Source organism: Pygocentrus nattereri, chromosome 5 (genome assembly GCF_015220715.1).
Source record: "Pygocentrus nattereri isolate fPygNat1 chromosome 5, fPygNat1.pri, whole genome shotgun sequence".
Taxonomy (NCBI): domain Eukaryota; kingdom Metazoa; phylum Chordata; class Actinopteri; order Characiformes; family Serrasalmidae; genus Pygocentrus; species Pygocentrus nattereri.
The window spans coordinates 36,496,146-36,513,032 of NC_051215.1; the positions used below are offsets into that span (position 1 = coordinate 36,496,146).

A 16,887-nucleotide genomic window follows, 5' to 3' on the forward strand; every position below is an offset into this window, starting at 1 on the left:
TTTTGAGAAAATATGGCATCATTTTGATTTGAAATACATGTTTATTTCTGGTCAGTGGCATGAACTGAACTTGGATTCTTTGGCTGAATGCATTTCAAATAAAAAAATGCAAAATCCCTGTTTAATTTCACTGAGCACACCAAGGTCATTCGTGAACTCTATGATTTTTACCTGTTAGCTAGTGGTATATCACAGAATTGCTGTGACATCTTCTAGCATGTGCACACAAAAACCACATTATGCACAGAAACTACAGTGCACATGAATAATGAAGGTAATGAGTAGTTTTAGTAAAGCAAAGACTGCACAGACAAGTTTCAGAATGTACTTATAACAGCCTTTTGGAAAAGAAAAAACTCCAATTTAACTCTCTTATTTAGGCAAATAATACACTCAATGTTTGATAATGCTGTAAAAGTATACCCAGTACAAGTCTTCCTTTATCACAGTAAGAATATTGTGACATGACAGGCATTTACAAGTGTTTTAACACCAAAAATAAAGACATGAACTTCTCTTTTCTGTGAGGCAGGCATGTTAGCAGTAACAATAAGACAAGCTTTTTACAGCCATTAAATAATGCATTGTTAGTATTTGCTATCAGTCTTGATAAATTGGAATGGGTGCTTCACTCAAATGATCTCCACCAAATATTTTGTGCTTTTAAAGGGGAGACACCAGATTTTTGTTGATTTTTGTGTTATGTTATCTTCATGCTTAGGTTAGGGTTAGGATTAAATGCATTTTATGTAATGTTATTTTATCAGTTTTAATGCTGATAATGTTAGCCAATTATCTGCCAACCGATATATCAGTCAGACTCTACTAAAGTGTTAAGATATCAGTCACAAAGATGATGATCTCTCTGGCTAGCAGTAGTCCTCCAACTCCAATTAGAACACACTTTAGAGCTTTCTAATTAATAGCTGTCAGTTAACTCATGATAACTGTATTTCAATATTGACCGAATGACATTTCATGCATTGAAAGTGTGTGATATGCATAATTTCATACAGACCGTGCTCTACTGTAATTAAGCCTTCTTAATGAGGGTTGTCTAATGATTGGACATAAATTATTTCATGTTCATTACATCAGTGTTTCCACTTATTAAAAGCTGTTCATGTCTCAAATTAACCTCTGCAAACTTCAGTTCAGAAGGTAATCAAATAAAATGTAATAACATGCTCAAGTACTCTGTACCAGCCTGCACAGCCAGATATCTAAGGGAAAAAGGGGCTCTCTTATTATTTTTAGAGGGTAAAAAAATACTGTTTTTCATTTAGCCAGACATATGAGCTCTTTAAAATTGAACTGCTTGATTGAACTTTTCATACTTTTCTATGACAATTTTAACAGTAGATAATGATTCTTTTCCCGATCATTCGGGCTGCTGCTCTGATACAGTTAAGTACTTACATTCAAGATGATGATGCCCATGCATAGCAACAGTTTCCATAGTGATTGTAATTCAAAGGGCAGAGCTCTCTATAATTTAAGCATGGTGCACTGTACTATATGTGTGGGGTAATGATAATGACACTTCCTTTTTAGACAGGACAAAGGAGTGTGCATTGATGAAACTGAAACGCCAAATTGAGCAGATGCTGTCTTTGGTCAGGCCGCTGAACATGATAACATTAGCATAGCAAACTAGACAACAGTCACGCTTTCTGTTAGACACGTCTGCAAACAAGCGTGCTGCCTGTATTTATCAATAATTGGCAAATTAACTACACAGTATAAACAGTGTTGAATGTGTATATATAATACGCAATTACAGCACAACAGTACTTTGCTTGCCTGAACATCTATCTAACAGGGCTGGGTAAACAAATCTTGCCAGGAGTGAAACCATTGTCAGGGGCATTGATAGAGTAGACCAAACTAATTAATTGCAGTTTCAGTATCTCATTTCCTGTTGGCTATTTACTGTGTAACACTTATGAGCAAGCTTATTCCCGTGAATGCCTACATGGCCGTCTTTGGTTTATGGAAAAATGGTGAAGGGTACATCCTAGTATCTAAAACGCTAGACGTAGTGACTAGAAATGTTTTGTAGTTGGTGTTGTGCTTTTATTGGTATACAATTATGTGTGTTTTGTTAATCCTGCCGTAAAGTATAATCAACGCTGTGTATCAAGGCTATGGATGTAGTGTATCAAACCTGCGGATACTCTTGGGCGCCTATTAGCGTCAGTGTAATTTGATTTGGAGATATTTCTGTCTCTAAACATTTATAAATTTCCACTACTTGCGGCTGTTTGTTCACTCACTGTTCTCAGATGGCCTCTCTTTCCTGGGCCAAAACAGATTAGTGTTTGAAACTACTGCTATGGCCATGCATCATAGTACTGTCCATTATAACATTACAACTTATATACAAGCCTGGAAGGTTACATCATGTCACATTATGTCTTTGAGCACAAATACAGTGCTGTATATCAAGGAAATCTGAGTTGATAACAGATGTAGAAAAGTATGTCATCTCTGACCGTTTGACCCAAACAGGTTTAAGAAGGATCAGCCAGTTTTGTAGTTTTATATTTTGAGTACACATTTGAAAAAATGATAGAGAATGTGTTGTATATTGTTTTAGACAGAACCTTTCTGAAAATGGTTCTATATAACACCAAAAAGAACCATTTCACCATACAAAGAACCATGTAAGCATGAAATTAGTAAGTAAACTGGTTGACTTTAAAGTTCAGTGAGCTAATAGATCAATAATCTGTGTTTTACATTCCGTTAAGTTGTGACCAAGTTGTAACTTTTTTAAGTTAAAACATTGAACATCTGATCAGATTTTAGTTTGATCAACATATTTATTTATATAATGATTTTTTTTTTTGTTCTAGTTTAAATTTACAAAACTACAACTGTAGCCAAACGAGACCATGCGAAAAACTTTATATTGTTATAATTTAATTCTTTTTGGAATAGGAAACATGGGACAGGAATGTGTATTTTTTTTAGATTTTCATATTTAGGGATTGATATTTAGACATTAGTTTGTGCTTCAGACTAATGTGAATACATATGCAGTTACATCACAATAAGTTATTGGGAAAAATTTCAGAACAGCTATAATCTAGCACTCCTGCAGCTCATGGGGGGAAAATGCCTTGCTGAATGGTTCAGTGGAGTCAGCTCTGTGGTATATGTCTTCACTCGTTAACACCTTGTTCCAACTCTTCACCAGCCTCGAGTGTTGGCCCAGACCTGCGGGCAGTGCCAGTGGAGTGTTGAGTCACGTATGCTAACCACTGTGCCACCACAACCTCTCTTTACTTCTTTATATGCTCTAGACTGTGCTCCATTTGGCCTTCCCTGAGCTGCTGAGTCTGTAGAGTAATACAAAATGAACAGAGAGGGCAAATCATGTGCCAGGAAAACATGTGTTTCAACTGCTTTCAACGTAGTTTAAACATGTTTAACGCTAAGTTTTCTATATATTCTGGGATGATTATACTAGAGTGTACTAGTGCATAGTGCACTGATGCATCCTCACAGATTCAAACAGGGTTTATTATAAAGCCTATCCAATAGAAAAATCAATACAGATTTTAAGGAGCTAAAAATTCAGCCGATAAAAGTGTTGTAGTCAAAAATGAAAAAGATCTGAATAGTTTTAATTAGACAGTGCTGTGTTGAGCATGAGTGAAATAATTGTTAAACTTGACTGTCAGTTCTCAAATTTCTTAAAATTATCTATTGAAACTTATTATCAGCCAAATTATATATTGGTCAGGCCTCAGTTTAATAAGGGTCTGCTTTGAATTAATTGTAATGTATATGTTTATTTTATGGGCTCATTAAATTTTAACAGCCAGGAAAGCTAAGGAGAAGGCCTGAGAAGGTATGTGACTTTATATCTGTGCACAGATATTTGTGTCTAGGGAGAGGCCAGAAGACAGAGACTGCCTGTGTATATGAGCCAGAGCTGCTGGCTGTGTGGCTTTGTGTTGAGCAACTGGAAAGGACTGTTATGCTCTGTGTGTGTGTGTGTGTGTGTGTGTGTGTGTGTGTGTGTGTGTGTGTTGGGGTGGGGGTGAGGTGGGGGTACTTGCATAGTTGATGGACTTTGGCACTCAGATACACAGTGCTGTCAGGTCTGCACACTGGACTGATTTAGCTGCCAATCCAATACAGGAATGTTATACAGATGCCCTGTGCACTAGATGTTAGGAACTAGTCATATTTACTAATATGACAGTATTTTCACATCTTTTAGTACACTTTTTGATGTGCAGTTTTTTGCAGTTTGGACTAAAACTTGGAGTTGAACCTGCTCTGATAATGGTAATTGATCATTCACACCTTGTTTTACGGCTGTGCAGTACTTGATTAACCATTCGAGGTGCCAGTATTTGAATACTGAAAAGAGCAGTTGTTGTATTTTAATTTAAAACAGTTACTGTTTAGCCTGCTTTAAAATATGGAGTTGATTTGAATTTCAAATAATACAGTGACAGAACAAGAATCTATGGTTTGTGTCCCATCAGCTTGTTGCTATTATTATTTAGTTCAAATAACAAATTTAATGCAGCCCCGACACTAACTTTAAGTTAAAGCCCCAGACTTTTTTTGCAGTGTAATTTTCTACTTAGAATGTCGAGTGCCTGAACATGAGCGACTTGCCAAGGACGTAATGAAGAGTTGCTAAGTTCCTGTTGCTCACGATGGAACTGAAAATGTAGAGATAGCACAGCTCTTATTGCTCTAGCTGTTGATAGCTAGGTTAACGTATTAAGAGTAATGTATTTCTCTGACAAATAGCATGTTTGCACATTGTCCACTGAGGGGAAAAGACTTAGTGTAGGAGGCAGCGAGTCCTCATCAGCATCAGATATGACCTATGTTAGCTCTGCTAGCTCATAAGCTCATCTGAAGAGGCAGTCCCCATTACTTATCCAACATGAAAACCTACCACTGTCCCTCGGCTGTTTATGAATAATATAACACATTTGCTGAATTCTCTGTTCTCCAGTACTGTAAAGGTAAACTTATACCCCAATATTATTTTCAGTCAAAGGTTTTTTTTTTTCTTTTTGTGTTGCTTTTCCTTCCCTGCGGTTAACCCGATATTTATTCATGAACTCTTATGAATCCTCAATCATCAAGATTTGTTGGAATGCACATCCTCAGCTGACACTATACCAATAACTGATTATTTGCATGTTTTTTGTTTTATTTAAAATCAAGTACTTTATGATTAATATGGGGCAGTTGTGGGCTGGAGGTTAAGAAACCATCCCTGTAACCAGATGATCACCGGTTCGACACCCAGAGCCAACAGTATGTGACTGAGATGCCTTTAAGAGGTGAAAAATTCCCAGTTGTGGGACTAATAAGGGTCACTTAATTTAATTATAATTAGCCAGTTGTGCAATTTTACATAAGATTAACAATTGTAACAAAAATTTACATTTTTTTTTTCAATGATGTGCTTCTTTAGAGCGATAATCAATATTAACAAAATGTAGTGTTGAGAGTGTCCTGGCTAAATTCCTGTTTGTATAGCAGTACTTCAATCTTCTGTGTATGCCAGTAGTGCTCTCCACTATGCTGTGCATTTGAGTGAGCTGAAGTGTATAGAAATGCTCAGAAACAGTGACTATACGTGCTTAAGCTTAGACAGTAAATTACTGTTTATAATGATCAGATATAAGTCTAAAATCAGTGATAAGTACATTTTGACCATATTGTTGTTCTTTGTCATATTGTTGTTTAATATTTGTTGTGCAATCTTGATTAGACCTAAACAATGTCTTCATTATCTTTTATAATAAATTAAAACAAAAAGTAATTTAAAATTTTTGTTGACAGTGAAGTTCCAATAGTTCACTTCTCATGTTAAGCAAAGAATCCTGGTGAGCAACTTTAAGGATATCACAGAGTGACAATATTCTGCCTTGAATACATATTGCTATATTCTGTGTTTTTAGTATTACGTTAATTGTACACTTTCATTGAACTTTAGAGTAGTGGGGAGTTTGGGGGTTTCTGGGTTTGAGTGCAGCAATAGTAAAAACGATTAAGATGTATTTTGCTGGCATGTCCAGGGATTTGAGCTTTGGTTTTAATTCTGCTGCAGGGTTATTTGCTATGAAGTTTGTTCTGTGCGGGGTAAGTGTTCAAACACTGAGTTCTGACTGAAACAGAAGCTGAGGAGGAGTAGACTGCTGAAAAGCCTGGAGAAGAAAGGGAGCGCTAATGGTGTGGGGTGTAGAGGAGATAAAGTGTTTCTCCATAGACCTCATTAGCCTGCCCTCTGTAACTGTGTGCTTCTGTAGGACTGATAACAGCACACAGTGCGAAAGAGAAGAGCATGTGCACACACACTTGTGCTGCTCATATGTGCTCTTTGTTAGTGCTGCTTGGTTTGTTAAAGGTCAGTGTATCTTTGTGCAGCTATTATGAAACATCCAACAAGACTGCCATAATGGAGCTTTGGTCCAGTGATATTGTTTGATCTCAAGGCATGCATGAATAGAACCGTAGACAGACGTCCACATTGTCCACATTCTTTGGTCCGCATTCTTCATTAACTACTGTTAAATACATGGTCTGCATTCTTTATTAGCTACTGTCAGAGGCATCACTAGAGATTTATGGATAGGGAGCTACGCTGAAAGAGTCTCCTTCAGCTTCTTTCTTCCTCTTTGCCTGTATTTAGGATCATGTTATTTTTAATAAAATCAGAATTACAAGAGTTCAGTGATTTATGAGAGATGACTATTTTTTGCTGTTATTTGAGCTGTTAATCTTCTCACCTTAATAGCATCCTTTTGAGCTGCTGCTTCTTAAGTTCCATCTACAGATGAGGAATTAATGGATATTAAATTATGTTATGATCAACACTACAGTACGTGAAACAGTAATTCATGGCTAATACTAGTGTGACTGTTTCAGATACTAAAGAGATAGGCCAACATAAAATATGATTAAAGGCACACTTTTCAGAAATTAATTTATTAATAGTAATTTGCATCTACAAGTATAGAATTGTAGTTCCTTAAGAGTATGGTATCGCAACCATGGACTGCGGAATGAGGAGAAGAACATTCGGTCACTCATCACTGTGTACTGAGGTCATTTCATGAAATGTTAAACTTTTTGTCATATAACAGTACATAAGTACTTTTAGTCACCAGATTACCACTGCAAGTCTTACTTGCCACCAGTCCACTAGCGCCCCTCTTCTCACACTGGGGCTGACCTAAAGGCTCCCTGCTCCCTACATTGTGCACTATGTAGGAATTTAAATACTGGATCATGCACGTCAGTGGTGCAAATTAAAGCTAGGAAATAGTCATTTGGGACAGCCACATCCACGCTCAATAAATGGTGCACTATTTGGCAATAAACTTTTATAGTTGGCACCCTATTTATGGAATACAGAGCAGTTGGGGATTAGACTAAACAATTAGTGTTAAAGGCTCCCTAAAATTGGCCTGGCGATGCCTGTGGCTGCTGAGTTGGCACTTTATAGAAAACTGGCAGAAACCCTTATTAAACCTAAGGCAAAATTGTAGAGTGCAATTTAGTTTTGTGAAAAAATCTACAATAATTTTGTTTGATTCTTATTTTGTATGCATGTGAATGTCACACTGTTAATAATGTAAGGGGTGTAATTCTCTTTTTAATTTACCTGCTTAACCAGGTAAATTACCAAACTATGCTGGACACCAGCCCTCCAAGACTGGAGTTGTTCTCCCCTGATCTCATGAAATTTGTTGCCATCATTTTCCCCATCATAACTTATGCTTTATATGCCAGTGTTCCACCATAAATCGAAAGTGAGAGTAGCCTTGAGCCACATCACGAAAGTGAAGCTGCTCAGAGACAATGACACAGAGACAAATGAGTTGGAAATCTTTTAGATTCTAAGAATAAAAATGACACCCCAGACAAAGTCTCTATAACAAAAGGAGATGATTCAGTCACTCCTGCTTTTTATAGCTGTAACTGCAAGGCAGGGACAAAGTGCACAACAACAGCTCTGTCCTAACAGTGTGTACAGGATGTGAAGGTTGAGTGCTAGAGGGTTTCATTAGATTGAATGAGATTTTTCATCATTCTGTGTTGTATGTCCAGTCTAGCAATAGTAGCAAAGAAACACCACATTCGTGGGTGGAGCAAAGATTAGTAGATTCAGGCAGAGCAGGTTACAAAGATTTTTATCTTCTGTGTATTTGTCCCACGACCTTAACTTTTAAATGCCCCTAGTTAGTATTCATGCCAGAGATCATTGTAGACAAACGCTAATGAAGTTTGAAAAGGTACAATAATACACAGGTTAAAGGCTATTTCCTGAGCAAGCCCTTCTTAAGCTGTCAAATACCAACCCCCATTCTCTCTGTATGCATTTTTATGTGTGTGTGTGTATGTGTTAGTGTATTTTCAGGGCCACAATGTCCTGACTGTTGGAAAACCAGAAAGAAAGACTCCTGACCAACTAAATGATTATAACTTGTAAAGTGCCTTTTACTAAAGCTATAAAGCTTTTTTATTCCTTTTTTCTGAGGTTAAGGTTATGGTTCAGTATAGCATGTATCGGATACATTAGTTGCAAACTGTTTGGGAAGAACATGCAGAAAATAATGACTATGAAAAGATGATATTTACTTTACTTTTCCAGGGACACCTGGATAAGGTGCCTTTGTGCTCTTTAGCTATTTTATGTTTCCATCAGAAGTAGGTTTCCATTAAAAAGATGTAATTTGTAATTCAGTAATTTTTTATTCATTTGAAGTTTAAATAAAACTGATATTTTGTTAATTGATATTGACAATGTCAATATCTGTGTTCTTCAAAGAAAATAATTGTTTCTGCCCAGAAAAATATCATTTTAATATAATTTTTCAGCTATTTATATAATAGTATATTTATGACACTACATCCTTACTTTGTATAAAAACAAACGTGTGTATCTGTAAGTACACAGTAATGGCAGTGCTCATGTTGCGTCCATGTTGGTCTGTGTATGTATCTTTGTCCTGTTAAGAAGCATTAAGTGGACAGACTTTAGGGAGAAATTGGGGTCTGGAGGTGACTTCAGCAGCGAGAGACTGGGTCAGAGGTACTCTAAAGCAAAGGTTCATCTACGTTGACAATGGTCGAGTGAAGATCCACATTGATTACGATGCTTTTCCCTCTCTCAGTAAACGGAAGGTCTGTTAGAGCATTGAGGGAACACTAAACCCTGCAGGAAATAAGTTTGTAGCTCTGTGATTTCAGTTGTTTGCTTTTCTTTAAACCTTACAATTAGACCAAAAAAGACCATGTTGTGTATGTGAGTAATGTTCTGTATATTTATAAATGACTGTGTAGCGTATGATGCATATTCACACAGATTAAGACTTCTTAATAGGCTAGATGCACATATGTCTGGTTTTAACACACACACACACACACACACACACACACACACACACACACACACACACACACACTTCAATAGATTTTCTTCCTTTGCTGCTATGTCTTGTCAGTTTCTATGTTGCTCTGCTGTAGGCCAGTGTATTTCTGACACCTCTGTGAACACTGTTGCATCTGGTGCCTGTGTGTGCATGCATGTGAGAGAGCTCACTATCAGTGTAACAATGGAAAGGATGTGTTTACAATGTAGGGTGTAGGATGAACACTGGACCAGCTTTTTATCCTCACCAGGGTCCTGGAGGGTGCGTGGGAGATCGCCCAACCAGTCCACATGTGATTTGTGGATTCGGAGAAGGCATTCAACCGCGTCCCTCGGGGGATCCTGTGGGGAGTGCTCCGGGAGTACAGGGTGAGGGGCTCGTTGTTACGGGCCATTCAGTCCCTGCACAAATGGAGCAGGAGCTTGGTTAATATAGCCAGCAGTAAGTCAGATTGGTTCCCAGTTAGGGTTGGACTCTGCCAGGGCTGTCTGTTGTCACCAATTCTGTTCATAACATTTATGGACAGCATTTCTTGGAACAGCCAAGTGGCAGAAGGTGTCCGGTATGGTGGCCTCAGGATTTCACGTCTGCTTTTTGCAGCTGATGTGGTCCTGTTGGCGTCATCAAGCCAGGATGTCCAGCTCTCTCTGGACCAGTTTGCAGCTGAGTGTGAAGTGGCTGGGATGAAAATCAGCACCTCTAGAGCTGAGACCATGGTCCTCAGTCGGAAAAGGGTGGAATGCTCTTTCCAGGTTGGGAGTGAATTCTTGCCCCAAGTGGAGGAGTTTAAATATCTCGGGTGTTTGTTCACGAGTGAAGGAAGGACGGAGCGAGAGGTTGACAGGCGGATTGGTGCTGCGTCTGCAGTAATGCAAACCCTATACCGGTCCATCTTGGTGAAGAGAGAGCTGAACCAGAAGGCGAAGGTGTCAATTTACCGGTCAATCTACGTTCCGACTCTCCCCTATGGTCACGAGCTTTGGGTAGTGACCAAAAGAACGAGATCGCGGATACAAGTGGCCGAAATGAGCTTTCTCCGCAGGGTTGCCAGACTCTCCCTTAGAGATAAGGTGAGAAGCTCAGCGATTTGGGAGTAGAGCCGCTGCTCCTCCACGTTGAGAGAAGCCAGTTGAGGTGGTCAGGGGCATCTGGTAAGGATGGCCTCTGGACGCCTCCCTAGGGAGGTGTTAGAGACATGTCTGATGGGGAGGAGACCTCGGGGAAGACCCAGGACACATTGGAGGGATTATATCTCTTGACTGTTGGGAACGCCTCGATATCTCTCCTGAAGAGCTGGAGGAGGTGGCAGGGGAGAGGGAGGCCTGGGCCTCTTTGCTTAGTCTGCTGCCCCCACGACCCAGACTCGGATAAGCGGATGAGGATGGATGGATGGATGGATGGATGGATGGATGGATGGATGTAGGATGTGTATATGAACTTAAAAGACAATCGAAGCATTATATCAACTGTGTATATGTACAGGTCTGTGGCATAAGTAATCTGTCAGTACAAATCTTGAAGAAAATCTTGTTTTTTGAAACAGTGGGGTCATATGTTAAGAATTCTTTCAGAAGTTGTGCTGGACCTGCCTGCAAGCTGCAATGTTTATAACCATGGTGTTGGAGGGTTTGTAAAACTAAACTTTGACTTGATTAATCATGTGGGACAAGAATAGAACATTTTGACCCAGTACTAATGTGTGTTTTTCTGAGAAAGTAAATGTTTGCTGCTCAGAAAAAAACACACACACACATCTTCTAAGCTGCTGCTCCTTCTGGGTCATGTGGGGTGAGGGAGCCTGGATGGGGACTTGAACCCAGACCCTCCTTGCTGTGAGGTGACAGCGCTACACACCACGCCACCGCGTGGTAGACTCTTACACAGTACTGCATATGCAATACATAATAAAAAGTAAAATAATAATACAGTATATAATATATACATGACTTTATGATCCCACATCCTGACATTGTGTAAAAACAAACATGTGTGTATCTGTATGTAAATTCTCTGTTATAACCTGAACTGCACTGACTTATTTCAAATGTAAGGCAGGACATTTCTCAAACAGTAAAGCCTTCGTGAGTTGGTGCTCAGTGTGTCAGGGAAGCTGGAACTCACTAACCTGGTAAAAATGTTTATACTATGATACTTTAATGCACTTTGTTACTGCATTCATTAAATGTCAGTTAGATTTTCTCTTAACTAAGGGCTCTTTCAAAAACATACCTTGTATGATGTATAAACTTTTTTCATTTTATTAAAATGACATGTAAGGTAGTTTTAGTTCATCACTGAGTCGCATTTTTGTCAGTTTGTCAACTGAGGTTTATTTATTTATTTATTTATTTATTTATATTTTGTGGAAACTACATTTTGCCCCACTACTTTTAGAGGCATCACCCCTGCAAAATGCATTGTTTTTCAGCTAAAAGGTATGTTGTGACTGGGCCAGTAATGTTCACCCACGTTTAGTTCTTTCTGTGTTTTTCTTGAAGACTTTAGCACCTAAACAGCCTCTTTGGTGTAAACTTGACCAACATGAAATCTAATGTGGATTTTATGGAGAATAATATTGTGCAGTAATATTGCCATTAGTTTGCAAATTAACCAAGCAAAGGCTGTCTGCAGTGGAATATGCCAGTGGCTGAGTGAAACATGCCCATAACAGAGTTAAATCAAAGATGATATGAATCCTGTCTGGTTAATGTGACAATGAAATACGGCAGTAACTGAGTTGAATCTGCTCTTGGCTAAGTTAAATATGCCAGCATGTTAACTCAGTAAATCTGCCAGCGGCTGAGCAGAATAATCATTTGGAAACTGTACATGGGCTTTAAGCATTTGGAAAAGTCAGAATTTCTTGAAACAAAAGTCACATAAGCCATACACCACTCTACTCATTATTTAGGGGTTTGTGTGGATCCAGACCATCAGTTATAATAGTTTTATCATTTTGTATAAAATATGTACATATATATTTGCATCTATCTGGACTTTGTATAATATACTGCCCTTTTCATTTGGTTCACTTTTAAGTGTGAGAAGCCTTAACAAACCTCAATAAAACAGCAGTCTCTTTAGGATTTCATAGTGTATATTTACAGCATATGAACACAGTACGAACCGTACTAACATGATGGAACAATCCCATAAAGCAGCCTGTCTATTCAAACACTCAAAGAACATCTGTAATTAAACAGGATGCTCACAATACACAGTAAAACATTTAGTGGTTGGATAGTTAAAGGCTCTTATCACACTTTTGTGATATCGGTATTACAAAACCTGGTAACGTGATTGCATTTAAGGAACAATTGCACAGCAGTACTGCACATTTGTATGCACATGAAAGACATAGATAGATAGGATCAGAGTTGTTTATGTTTGAAAACATGCTCCTCATTCAGTTGCCATGTCTTTTTTTTTTTCTTTGCTTTAAGGTAATTATGACTTTATCTTGTTCACATAAAGCCAGTGCTGTTGTTTTCATAAGAGGATTCAATGTTTAAATAAGAAATCTACTGTTGACACGCTCCTCTACCACTGAAATGCCTTTTAAGTGCTATAAATGTGTACTTATCATGCTCATACTTCAATGGTATGATGTGCACTAGATCGCTGTGTAGAGAGGTTTGTTTTCTTTTGCCTTTGTAGCTTCATCTTGTATGATCTCTGAGTTTAAATTGGCTTCTGTCAGTTCTGAGATCTGAGAGAATCTCACTTTCGAACATGTCATCAAGGGCAAATGGTTTAAATTGGCCTCTGAGTCTCCTCTCAGAGATTACTCTGCCTTGATATCTTTTTAATTAGCCTCATTTGTAAGATGAGCTCCTTAAGAGCCTGGGCAAAAACCAGGTATGAATAATGTCTGAATTAAAAATTCCCAGGCAAGGCTATGCATTATTGTTTTGTTTCATTCTTAGTCATTAAGATGCTGATTTACTGATACACTTGAGTAACCTTTTTTTTAATATTGAATATTGCAGTGTGGTTTTCAGTCTCATCTCATTTAGGTATACACTCATATAGTAGGTGTTTTATTGATCTTGGGCAGAGTGAGAACTATTAGGCTTCAGCTTAGGACCATGACCCTAACTGTTGCTGAATATAGCAGCATATAGCCTTCACATTTATTTAAAATGTTTATTTACAACATAACATATACAATAAGTCATTTGAAACTTGCATGATTACGGTAAAAGATTAAACTTTTTTCCTAAATTTCATTGTAAAATATATCACTGAAATGTTCATATATGAAATATATATGTTTAGATTTGGGTGGGCCTATTTAGGGGGCTATACAGTCCGTTTTTACCTGTTATTCAGAAAGCACTTGAAGAGCACTTAGTTTGCAGACTCTAAAGAAAAGACAGTGGAATGAGTGAGGATATGAAAGAGTTGACATCATCTGTTCATCCGCCCCAGGGTCATGATGATGTTTACAGGATGAAATCTCTCGCCCTGTTTTTCCTCTACTTTCTGACTCTCTCTTCCTTTTTCTTACTTCACTCTTTTGTGCAGGTGTCAACCTAAGACACACCAAAGACACGAGTCACTCACTATTTCAATCTTTTTTTTTCCCAAGTGTGTGTCTTCTGAAAAAAGCAGGGAATACACAGTATAAAGTACATCTGAGCAGTCTTCTCTCTCTCTACATCTCTTGGCCCTTCATGCAGGCTATTTATGGCTTTGGTAATCTCCATGGTAACCAAAGTAAAGCTTATCAGCTTTTAGTTGGTAATGTGAATGCTTTTGACTTTGTGCTGACAGCAGAAGTATTGAGCTGCAGCAGGCGTCTATTGTCTCAGTGATAACAGAAAGAACACTTCACTGTCTATCCAGCACAATAGGTCAGGGCAAAGGCTGCAATCTGCAGTGGGTTGCTCATAATCACTGTGCTGCTTTTTTTTTTTTTTTTAATCGGAGTTTGGCTGCTGTCCACCCACTCCTCCTCCACTTCTGGATGTCCCTGCCTGCCTGTGTCTGTCTTTCTTGGAACCTTGGAGCATTTTCCATTTTCCAAAAGCAGTTTACATAATGACAGCATGCATAATGATACTGAGAAGATGCCAAATAATTTAATGCAATGGTTCATCCAGAAATCAAATGTACACAATGTTTTCTTTACCCCCCACATGTAGTCGATCAGCCACAATTATTGCTTCTAGATGCCTGCTACTGTTTGTGTACTTTTGTCCAATTTTTAAATACATATCAGTTATATCACACAGTGTCAGAAACCACATTAGCAAGTATCATTAGTCTGATTATTCAGCAATTCAATGAAGTTTGAATATTTGACTGAATGAAACAGTTGCTAAAACAGTGGAACATGAGCTTCCAGTAGATATACACTTTAGACATTGCAAAACTTCCTCAAGACAAAATTAAGACTTCAGATATGGCCTGGAAATTTGTTTTTGGTTAAACTATCACTGTGTTTTAGGAAAATTTGGTCATTCTACAGAAACGTTCAGGTTTTTTTTGTCTATTCATAGAAGTCACTGGTGTTACCGAAAAATGCAATTTACAGAGCATCAAACCACATGTCAAACATGGAGTAACCGCTAAAGTGTGTGCTACTAAAGTAAGTTCCTGATAACTGAGAAGAGACAGTGGACTTATTATGTACTTTTCTTCATAGATATCCAGAAAAAATTAAAATCAAGTGATGTTGTTAGTGTGATTTTTATTTCAAAGGTTTTTCAAGTGTAATATATCTGTACTGAGACACAAAAATGGACATTTCCATAGAATGACTGAATCGGATTTTGCATGTTTACAGTTTTTATGCCTTTTTCAAGCAGTAAAATATGCCCAGAGACAATCATGATTTAAACTAAGACAGAACTTTTCAAACTCCCTTTAAGCTCCTTTCTCCTCTAAGTACCCCTTTTTCTTTAGAAGCCCCTCAAGCTCCTCTCATAAACTTTAAAACAGAGTTGCTTTTATCCGCATCTACTGCTTTATTGTTTCAAAATCACCTCAGTATCACCTAGTGTGACTTTTATGGCACTACTCTACCTTTTCATTTCACACTGTAGGTACTTTAACTGTGTAGGAGTGGGAGAGCCGTCTGTGGAGAATTGCCCGCCTGCATAGGATTGCAATTTTCACCAACAAATCCCACAATATACTTCACTCCTTTGGCCTTACTTACTGTTGGAACTGAAATCTGCTGAAGAAAATTGCACCTTACTTTACTATGTATGAGGTCTAATGGAGAATGGAAGTTTGAATGAATGAGAGATTGCAGTGCGTTCTATTTTGGGGTGTTGATCTGTGCAAATTTTTGTGCTCAGGTTCAGTCCGGTGAGTGAGAATGCCCCAATTGGCCAGGCGGTAGGCATGATCCTGGCAGCGGCTGTGAACACCACCATCTTCTACTCTATCGTCGGGGGAAATGATGCGGGTGAGTGCTCTTCCTCAGCTTTTCCTCTGCTGTATGGCTGGCACTCCCCACTCTGCTCACACAGATACACACATTGTTTGTTCTGTTTTGTTAAGAACAAAGAACTGTGCTTGGGCAGCACTTGCTAGCGGTCACACTTTACAGAGTAATTTATTAGCTCTGGTGGCCTTAGCTGCATGCCCTTGCTCCTGCCCCTTGGGGAGTATAGGCCTACTGAGCATGGTTTCACTTCCCCAGGCTGAGGATCAACCTCTCTGCTGTTGCATTTTCACCCTTAGCATTTTCACACATTTCATTCTGGCTTTGGAAAATGGATGGACACAATTAAACAAATGAAATAAACAACCCTCGTACATTAGCCAAAAGGCCTTTCCTGAGATGATGCAATCTACAGAGGTGCATGTAGATAATAGTAATCTTTAAACCCTAAGGGCCCTTCTCTGGGGCCACACTTAATTTCCTCACTGCACAGCTTTGACATTAGTTTTATAGTAGTTAGTAAATAATTTAGTCATTACCATTTAGTTCTAAGATGAATAACTAAATTATCAGCCTAGAGTTCAAGAGGTTAAGGGCATTGACGCACACAGCCGAAGTTGAAGATCTAGCACCAACAATATCTGAGTGATGATCACCTCCTATCAGCTCTCCATCGCACTTGATCTCTTCAAAGATTACTGCAGACAAGCCAACACCATGTACATTTTGTGCATGAAAGGAAATAGCTCTACTGACCAGGAGGTCACTATAGTCCATATTTGTTATGAAAAAAAAAATCTTGTTTAGAGGTTTTCAATCTGTGGGTCATGATGATACAGATTTGTCTTTTTTCATATTTCTTCATCATATAAAATAGAAGTGCCCCAAAATATTATTATTTGTTTAGAATAAAACCTCTTTACATTAACTTTGACTAAAAGTTAAGAATGTTTTTGCCTTCTCCTGTAACTGGTTTGGAGATACAGGTTTTTCTTTGGTCAGTGGCAAAATATTGCCAATAATATTGTGATAATTATTTACAAAAATAAAATATCATATTTATGT

The 16,887-nt window shown here is 38.2% G+C and overlaps 1 protein-coding gene across 9 annotated transcripts in view; it reads left to right on the top strand.

Moving 5' to 3' along the window:
* Positions 1–16,887, top strand: part of pcdh15a (protocadherin-related 15a) — a 332,115-nt gene that overhangs the window by 269,825 nt on the left and 45,403 nt on the right. For all 9 annotated transcript variants that reach the window (XM_037538811.1, XM_037538812.1, XM_037538818.1 and 6 more), the window contains one exon: positions 15,734–15,843. In XM_037538811.1, coding sequence (XP_037394708.1) covers positions 15,734–15,843 — 110 coding nt within the window. The remainder of the gene's footprint in view (positions 1–15,733; positions 15,844–16,887) is intronic.